At 31.2% G+C, this 8,989-nt stretch overlaps 3 protein-coding genes and 1 long non-coding RNA gene across 5 annotated transcripts in view; 2 read left to right on the top strand and 2 right to left on the bottom strand.

The window, feature by feature from the left end:
* The first annotated feature begins 407 nt into the window (after positions 1 to 407).
* Positions 408 to 2,401, top strand: Viaf (viral IAP-associated factor). The gene is made up of 5 exons (XM_074248482.1): positions 408 to 598; positions 670 to 811; positions 994 to 1,222; positions 1,881 to 2,089; positions 2,163 to 2,401. The coding sequence occupies exons 1-5, from the start codon at positions 596 to 598 to the stop codon at positions 2,285 to 2,287; spliced, it is 708 nt and encodes a 235-aa protein (XP_074104583.1). The 5' UTR covers positions 408 to 595; the 3' UTR covers positions 2,288 to 2,401.
* Positions 2,402 to 2,548: 147 nt separating this feature from the next.
* Positions 2,549 to 8,989, top strand: part of Task6 (TWIK-related acid-sensitive K[+] channel 6) — an 80,216-nt gene continuing 73,775 nt past the window's right edge. The window contains exons 1-2 of the mRNA XM_074248481.1: positions 2,549 to 3,136; positions 7,973 to 8,050. The gene's annotated coding sequence lies outside the window, so the exon portion shown is untranslated. The remainder of the gene's footprint in view (positions 3,137 to 7,972; positions 8,051 to 8,989) is intronic.
* On the bottom strand, positions 4,240 to 5,852 carry LOC141531018 (uncharacterized). Its single transcript, XM_074248487.1, has 2 exons — positions 4,974 to 5,852; positions 4,240 to 4,908 (listed from the first exon to the last, which is right to left on the bottom strand). Exons 1-2 carry the CDS (start codon positions 5,850 to 5,852, stop codon positions 4,624 to 4,626), a joined length of 1,164 nt encoding a protein of 387 aa, XP_074104588.1. The 3' UTR covers positions 4,240 to 4,623.
* LOC141531019 (uncharacterized) overlaps positions 6,858 to 8,989 on the bottom strand; it is a 75,617-nt gene continuing 73,485 nt past the window's right edge. Inside the window, exons 5-6 of one of the 2 annotated variants that reach the window (XR_012479843.1) lie at positions 7,323 to 7,786; positions 6,858 to 7,245 (exon numbers count right to left, since the gene is read on the bottom strand). This is a non-coding gene — a long non-coding RNA (uncharacterized LOC141531019). Of the gene's footprint in view, positions 7,787 to 8,989 lie in introns of both variants that reach the window. The other variant, XR_012479842.1, reaches the window with a different exon arrangement.

Here is an 8,989-nt window from a genome sequence, read left to right as displayed (position 1 = left end):
CAAAATTATGAATCTGCATAAAAAAATGACAGACAGATTTTTTTTTATAAATTTATGACATTTAAATTATTAAAAAAAAATTTCAGGAGTGAAAATTAATAAAAATTATTAGAAGCATTTTTTATTGTAATTAATTTGTTATAAAAATTTTTTAAACTAAACAGCTGACAGCTAACTTCAGAATCATGAAAAATTTTAATTTGTAAATAAATAAATTAATTTTTTGGAGTTAATAAATTTTTTTAATAGTTAAAATTAATTAAGAGTAAAATTAATTACACTTAAATAAATAATTGTTGAAATATCATTGTTTAAAATTGACATTTAAAAGTTTCAGAAGTCGCTGGTGTGTAATTCTTAGAAAAGTTGACATATGGTGAGTGAGAAAATTTTTTTAATGGAAATATGGAGAAAATGGTAGATTGGAGTGAGTAATTTGATACATTTACCAAATGTGGAGTTGTAGGAAAAATAATTTAAAGACTGTCATTAACGCCAGTTAGCAATTAACCTAAAAGTAAAAGTTATCAAAGTCTAGATAAATAAAAGTAATAAATAGTTAAGTTGTTTATTGAGTGAGGTTAAAACAAACAAAATGGTAAGAATGAATTGTCATTAAATTTAAATTGAAGTTTCCAAAGTAATTTAATTTATTTAATTGTCTTACAGCAAAATCCTAATGAAGATACCGAGTGGAATGACATCCTCAGGTCAAAGGGAATTATTCCAGAGAAACCCAAAGATAAAGAAATTACGGAAGATCAAATAATTAACCTGCTTGAAAATACTGTTGATCAAAGAACTGGTCATGGTAATTATTGTTTATCTGTTTATTTTATGACATTAAAATTAGTACTTGATAATTTTTAAGTATTATTTCAAAAAATTGAATTTATAATTTTTAAAAATTTTTACATCAATTTTTTTTTATTTTTATTATTGATAATTATTATGATAAATAATTAATTATTAATTTAATTTTAATTATTGTAGAAACGTTAAAATTAGAAGACAAAACTTTGGATGAGTTAGACGAGCTCGAAGACGAGGAAGATGAAAAAGTTTTAGAGGAATACAGACGGAAAAGGTTTGCTGAAATGAAAGCACTGGTGTCCAAATCAAAGTATGGAGATGTTAAGGAAATATCTGCTCAGGATTACGTTGCTGAGGTTAATAACGCCGGTGAGGATGTCTGGGTCGTTCTTCATTTGTATAAATCTGGGTAATACTATTTGCACTGACATTATTTTAATAATAATAATAATAATAATAATAATAATAATAATAATAATAATAATAATAATAATAATAATAATTACCGTGTCAAGCTCGTCGTTTTGGTTGTCGGCGTCCTTGGAGGGATGAAACAGTCTTTTGTGTCTTCACTTGCGAAGATACCGGCTTGCAGTTCAGCAGCCGTGTCTCTAGCAGTGCGGATGCAAAAGGCTGTCATTTTGGGATCCCTGCGTCTACTTAGGCAAATGAATTTGGCCTGCTGCACTCACTAACCGCCTTGTTGTGTGGAGTGATGCAGCAGTAATGGATGGCGCTCAGGCTGGGCCCTCGGAGAGTCGGACTCCGGGGAAAACCCCCCTGAGCAATTAATAACAAATAATAATAATAATAATAATAATAATAATAATTAATAATAATAATAATAATAATAATAATAATAATAATAATAATAATAATAATAATAATAATAATAATAATAATAATAATAATAATAATAATAATAATAATAATAATAATAATAATAATAATAATAATAATAATAATAATAATAATAATAATAATAATAATAATAATAATAATAATAATAATAATAGTTGTAAGAGGTAATGAAATATGAATTATTTATCTTAAACTCGTCCCTTTAGGATCCCACTATGTACTTTGATAAATCAATATTTGTCAACGCTGGCTAAAAAGTTCCCAGTGACTAAATTCTTGAAAAGCATCTCCACGACCTGCATCCCCAACTGGCCGGATAAAAACTTACCTACAATATTTATTTACCATAATGGAGAAATGGCTAAGCAGATAATTGGACCCATAGAACTCAGAGGAATGAAACTGACTGAACAAGGTATAATTTGGCTTGTTTAAAAATTTTTATATTTATTTAAGAAACTTTATTTATATATTTATTTATTTTAAAGAACTCGAGTGGATGTTGGGCGAAGCAGTACCGTCTAAAATAAAAGAAGATCCAAAGCCAAAAGTCCGCGACGTACTTTTTTCAAATTTACGGATTAATGACAATAATGACAGCGATGACTGGTGACGTCGATTTATTAATTTAATTAATTATTTATTTCAATGAATATTTAAATTAAATTAACATTTAGAGATTTATATTTAAATGAAGTTCAATTAAAATAATTGATATTTTTTACGAGATATGTATTAAATATTTTGAATATTTTATTTTATTTGAATAATCCATTGATAAAACAAATTTTAATTACTTAATTTCTTTAAAATTTTTTAATGACAGCTTTTTATTTAAAAATTAAATAAATTCAAAATTTTAATTAAAAAATGGATAAAAATATTTTTTACTTAACTTATTAAATATTAATATTTATTAAAACTTTTTTAAATGTTTATTTTATTTGAATTTTTTAAATTCAAATAAAACTTTTTTTGGCGCGAAATTATTAACGAATCAAAACCATTGCGAATGGCCGCCATCTTAATTATTCAGCAAAAATTGAAAAAGTCATTCGAGGTATCGATTGTAGATCGCGATAATCCGTTACAGTTTAAAAGAAAAAGCTCTGAGCCTTAATTAATAAAAACTGAGTATTAAAATATAAAAAAAAATGCCTAACAGTAATTTAAATGAATGTTTAATTAATTATTTAGCGTGTGAATTAAATTCATCATTATTAATTAAAAAAAAGTGTAACAAAAAGCGTTTTATACCAAGCATTTAAAAAAAATGTCAAAATCACTCTAAATTTTCTGTAATTAATAATGAAAATAAAATTTCAAAAAGAAATCGCAGAAAGCAAAAATTAGCCGTGAAAAAAGACTTGAGTGCAATTATCGAGAAGATGAATGAGCTGATGCTGAGTGATGTAAATCCTGATGCTGGTACTCGTGATAAGCTGAAACCTTCTCCAATGTGGTACGTAGGCTCGACAGATAATTATTTAGATGTAAATAAAATAGATTTTGTCGATTCTGTCACTTTTTACTCACCAACTCAATTGTCAAATAATTTTTGTGAAAATTTTACGGAGACTGAGTCTTTAGAATTAAAAAATCTTGCGTTGGTTGATAACATTCTCCTGGATACCAGCGAGCTTGAAGTAAAAGTCCTTGGCTATCTGGGAGAAAGCATTGATGAATTTTTTATGCTCGACAATCTTATTGATGACCAATATACCCACATGGATGGTTTTCGCGATAACTTCGGGCCGTTTAAGCTCAAATTGATTGATAACGCGAACGAAATCGTAGAAAATACGTATCTGATGATTGAAATGCTGGGTGACAGCTGTAACCTTGATCACAGTAAGTTTGAGTACAAAGTGATTGATAATTTCGAAGAGTTCAACAGACTTCTGAATTTTGATGAAGATTGTTCAGATAAAGAAGCTTTAATGGATCCATTTAAAAGTGGTAAGTTAATTGTGTAAAAAAGTGCCGCTGCAAATAATTATTTATTTATTTTATTTTTTATTACATTTAGTAACTCATATAATTATTTGCCAGAGTAGTTATTAATTTTTAATAAAGAAAAAAAATTTTTTTTAGTCCTTTGAAAGAGCTGCTGCATCACCTGAAGCATAAAGAAGAAAAAAATTAATCACAAGATTCACAGTTAGTATCTTCCCGTTCTTTTTGTGGAAAATTATTCACCAGAAAAAAATTCTTCCGATATTTGGCGCATTGTAAAGAAGAAAAACTTTTTTGCGCTAAGTTCGTTAATTAAAAAAAGTTGTTACTTTATTTTATAGTTGAATTGTAAATATTTTATCGATTTTAATTTTTTAGTTTAACTTTTAGCGAATGAAATTATTAAATATTCTTAATTAATTTAATTATTTTAAAAATAGTAATGTAAGTTAAGTTATTAATATAAATGAAAGCTTTTATTTAATTAAGTATTTAATATATTAATGAAATAAATGATTTAACTTGTTTTAAAAGTGTTTAAATATCTTCATACCGAGCTTTATGAACACGGAGTCAACATCCGTGCTGATCTAGCTGTTATTCAATAAGTAACCACTACCGTATTCCGAAACATATGTACACATGTTCGTGCTTAATATGCTTTTATCCAGATTTCACAGGATGAGAATATTTAAAAAAATTTTTGTAGCGTGTAATCTCTCATTAATGAAACTTACCCAGTCCGATAGCGATAAGGACGGAGAGATATGACATAGATGCTAAAATGTACTGGAAGCAGATCAGATAAAATAATCAATGGTATTATTATCTATACTATTAAGAGAATTAGAAAATTCATTATTTTAGGAGTTATGGCTACAAAAGCAATATTATTTAATTAAGCAAAATTTTATTTATTCATAGTTCACAATTTTTAGCAGTCATATAGTGACTGCAGGTTACTAGTTATTATTACTATCACTATCACTAAAACTATAAAAATATACTTGCCTCCTTATAGAAGAGTAAGTTCATCGTAAAAATTTTACCCGCAGTTAGAGCAAATGCTTTTCTACTGCGAATTATTATCAGCATCAAAGACCGGGATTGCTTGCTCTTTTTAATGCTCCAATCGATTTCACATACTACTCTTTCGACCTCCTCACTTTTCTTACTCAGTTTTTCACCCAGCGAGCAATAAATAATTATACTGAGCCCGCCCCAGCATACATACAATAAGTGAATTATTATTCCCGATATATTTTTCTTTTGCGCTGACTGAAATAAATAATCAACTAATTAGTTAAAAATGTAACTTGTGAAAAAAAAAAAAATTAATTTACCTCGATGACAAAAAATCCCATAGCACAAAATTTAATAATAGTAAAAGTAGCTTTAGAAAATATAACAGCATTAGAATAATAATTTATTTCTTCAACAAATTGACCAATGTCTACATGATGATCGACGATGCATTTCAAACAAGGACATAATTTTTGATAGCTTCTCAAAGATTCCGTAAAACTATCACCCGAATGCCTGATTAATCCTCGATATTTGGAAATAGTCGTGCAGAGTAACGACAACTGTCCTTCGCAGTGAAAAACTGCCATGATAGTAAATGTATCAATCGCAACATCGATCAGCGCGATGATAAAGATTGTTGCTATTGTAAGGGCAGAAGACAATGCGATGACAAAAAAATTTTCCAAAGGAAATGGATACCAGGCGACTCTTGCGATTTTGCGAGGGAATTCGAGCCCCAAAATAGCTGCAAAGACATACGGCATTGTCGAGTAAGTGATGAGACAGAAGATAACAAAAGAAAATACCGAGCGGAGGACAAACTTTGAGGTCAATAAATTTTTCTGAAGCATTTGTTTGTCATGGTTTGAAATCGACGTCATGCAGAGCCAATTGTCGCTCATGTGTTTGGTAATTGCGGTAATTGACGCAGTATTCCAGCGGACTATGAGTATGGTGATGATCGTATTGGTCACACTGAGCACATACCCGGTGGACTCAATGATGTCTTCAATGGAGTCGCTGGAGAACAAGAATATGGCAAAAGGCAGCCAAAGGACCACTAAAATGATGATTAAAACGAAGGAAAAATGCAAGAAAGTCGCGCCCGGCCATAACCCCGCAAAGTGAAGGAAACTACGTACTAAATAAACTTCTTGGTGAAAGTTTCCGTAATTCGCAGGCACTTGTTCAACCATGCTGTTCTATAAAGTGATATCGGGTTTAGAACTAAACTTCTGAGATGCTATAATAAAACTGACTGACAAGTCATAAAGTTGACGTAATGGTAACAAACTTTGGAAAGTCTTGTGTGGATTTAACTGTAAATATTTAATACTCCGTCAATATGAAATTGCTAGTGCTCTTTCCTCTGCTGATAATGAAAGACATTAATTCATTTGAGGATCGGGGATTTACAAAGGAATTAGAGAAGACGAGAACAGGGGGATTAATTATTTATTTGGAGGATTAATAGTTAACTGTGCGGAGAAGTACATCAACATATACGAGTTGACACTGGGGATGATACCTTAGCAGGTTCAGGGCATTGATTAGGTACTCCCAGGTACGCCCAAATATTTACGCTTCTGTACGGTTACTAGTACACATGTCTATGTGTACACAACTCCTCTGACGCCCCGTTCTTATACCAACAAGTAAATTTCATTTTATACTGTTTATTATCTGTTGGGGATTGAGTGTAAACATTTGTGATGACAGTACAGTCGCTAGATATTTTATGTATGACCTCTGGAAGCCTGCGCTCAAATATTATTATCTCCAGGTATTGATGATTTATCATCAATGCTTTTAGCTTAATTGACGAATCTGCAATCAAAGCTATCATTATAGTAATTAATTTTCCCAAAAGTTATCACAGAAATCTGACATTTTAATTTTTTTTTTACTTTATTTTAAAAATAAATTAGTGTTGAAAAAAATATTTTTTTTTCAAAATTATAATCATGATTTTTTTTATAGGGAATTTAACGAAATGTTTCTTGTATTTTACTTGTTAAAGGAAATTTTTTAAAAGAATAAGAATAATTAATTTATTGTAAAAAATTCTTAAAATTATCATAACAAGGATCATAAGAATAAAAAAAAAAAAAAAAAAAAAGACGTGGAAAAAGGATAATTTTTTATTAAACAGACAAATTCTAAACAATAAATCTGAAAAATATATTTAAAATTTTCAAGCATTGAATTAAAAAGAGAAATTAATCAACCGCTCCTTCGGGTAAGAATCCTCGACACGCTAAAGATATTTATCTCGTAATATTTATATTAATAAAACTGAAACGAAACGTTTTTTGAGCGTCTGAGCCAGCTTGAGAATTCACCCTTCAGAGTGCTCCCCAGCAGCTCGCTTGGGTACCACCAGCACAATCTTAGTTTCTTGCAACCCCAGAGCGAGAGTTGGCATTATACAGACAAAGACCAGCACTTATACATCTCCACAGTATCATCGGAGAGTCTACAGGGGAGTTTTTACGTGGCCGTGCAAGCGGGAGAGAAAAAGAGCCAACAGTTGGGGTTGTAGTTCTCGGATGCGGGTGGATAAGGGGAGCACAATATACATCTATAGATCTGCGAGGAAGATGAAAAAGGGATGAGAAGTTGATACTCTGGAGTAGAGTGGGCACATCATCAGTGGCGCTTCTTACGGGGAAAATCGAAATCAGAGCTTGCGCCGGAACGCAGTGATCTCCAGTAGTAGCCCGGTCGCTGTAACGGGCGTAGCTGGATGCTGGATCATTCGTCAGGGTGGCTGCCAGCTCGTTCCTCGTGCGTAGTAAAAACCAGCAACGAAAGCGCCCGAGAAGGATTTCGCGGCGGGCTGGACCTAGAAGTAGAAGTAGGTGTAGGTGTAGGTGGAAAAACCCTCCACTGGTCATGAGTTTTTATTCGTTTAATAATAATAATTATTATTATTGTAATTATTGCAACAATCATCCCAGTTCCTCCGATAGTAACAGTATCAACTTCTACCGCTGTCATTGTTGTTGTTGTTGTTGTTCTTCTTCTTCTTCTTCGGCTGGCACAGACAGCCAAAGATTAATTGTTTAGTTTGAATTGATTTGACAAATTGATCAACGCGATCAAAGTGCTGATAATCCTTTGCCGAGTCCTGGAATCAGATTTACGAAAAAAAAAAAAAAAAAACACCGAGAATTAATAAAATAGCTGGCGATATTTTTAAAAATAAATAATATTAAGTGGGTTGTTGAGTGTACTGTGCTTGATTTAATTATATCTTAATTGTTGCCCAATAATTAATAATTAATAATTAATAATGGGATCTGTGGAATTATAGGTGAGTGAAAGTGGCTAATTGGGATGCTGCAGTCGTGACCGAGATAAAGGAGGAATGGAGCTTACAATGTGTCGCCGGGTAAGTTATTTTAATTTACATTATTTAACTTTATTTATCTAACCCGACACTCGGAGCCAAGCCGGGGATTTCGGATAAACCGAGGGAATAATTGCGTGAGACGGTAAATCTCGAGACCCCGGTAACTGTTAGTTGTACTTACCATGGAAAGCGTGGGTGATATGCTGCTACTCTTGCCGGTGGATTTGCTGGATATGTACTCTGAGGAGGAAGCAAATCGGTACGAAAATTTGCTGTCTAATTCGAGAGACGTGTATTGAGCGGTAGTTTATGGTGATGCGCTACGAGGACTCTAATTTTCCGGGGGAATTCCAAGGGGTGTCTGGATTTCGCTAATATTTATCCGCAATGTAGAGAGCTTCGGCAGGATTTAGTGTACAGGTTTGGATATATTTATTTTTTTTTTTTTTCGATGAATTTTTTTATAAGCTGGAAGTTAGTTGCCACGTTTTAAATGTAATATTTTTGTAGAATATTCTATAATTTTTTTAATTTGGAGAAAATATTTTTTTTTTTAATTAAAAATTTTTTTAAAATTATCAGAAATTTAACTCTTCAAAAAAATTAAAATTTCCCAACTAAGAAAAAAAATTAAAGAGAATTTTAATTTATAATTTTTCAACACCGGAAACTTAAAAAATGGCGAGTAGCGGCTAACTTCTAGCTCCAAAATCAGATTTTTTGTCATATGTGATTGAGGTGTCATTGAGTGTAGAGTTCATAAATAAATGATCGTTATAATACTGCCTGAGGGGCCTCGAGAGACTGAAAAGCGGAATAAGATGGAAATTCTGGGTGACTAATACCCGTGAAGGTGATACCTGTAATATATAAAATAACAATAATAACAGTACAGGTTTACAGGGTAATATGTGTTGGGTTATGCAGAGAAAGGGATGAATGATAAAGAAAATAGAGAAGAGGCGGTGTTCAATTAAA

This window comes from Cotesia typhae, unplaced genomic scaffold, assembly GCF_013202065.1.
Source record: "Cotesia typhae breed Kobodo isofemale line unplaced genomic scaffold, CoteBio_Ctyphae contig_5, whole genome shotgun sequence".
NCBI lineage: Eukaryota > Metazoa > Arthropoda > Insecta > Hymenoptera > Braconidae > Cotesia > Cotesia typhae.
This window is presented reverse-complemented; position numbering and strand designations above follow the sequence as displayed.

Bases quoted from the DNA above. Each gene is read 5' to 3' on its own strand.
- Viaf (XM_074248482.1), top strand. The intron at 812-993 runs GTAATTATTGTT...TAATTATTGTAG, and splicing joins TGATCAAAGAACTGGTCATG to AAACGTTAAAATTAGAAGAC. The intron at 1,223-1,880 runs GTAATACTATTT...TCGTCCCTTTAG, and splicing joins CTTCATTTGTATAAATCTGG to GATCCCACTATGTACTTTGA.
- LOC141531018 (XM_074248487.1), bottom strand. From the start codon at position 5,852: ATGGTTGAACAAGTGCCTGCGAATTACGGAAACTTTCACCAAGAAGTT. The intron at 4,909-4,973 runs GTAAATTAATTT...TATTTATTTCAG, and splicing joins TGGGATTTTTTGTCATCGAG to TCAGCGCAAAAGAAAAATAT.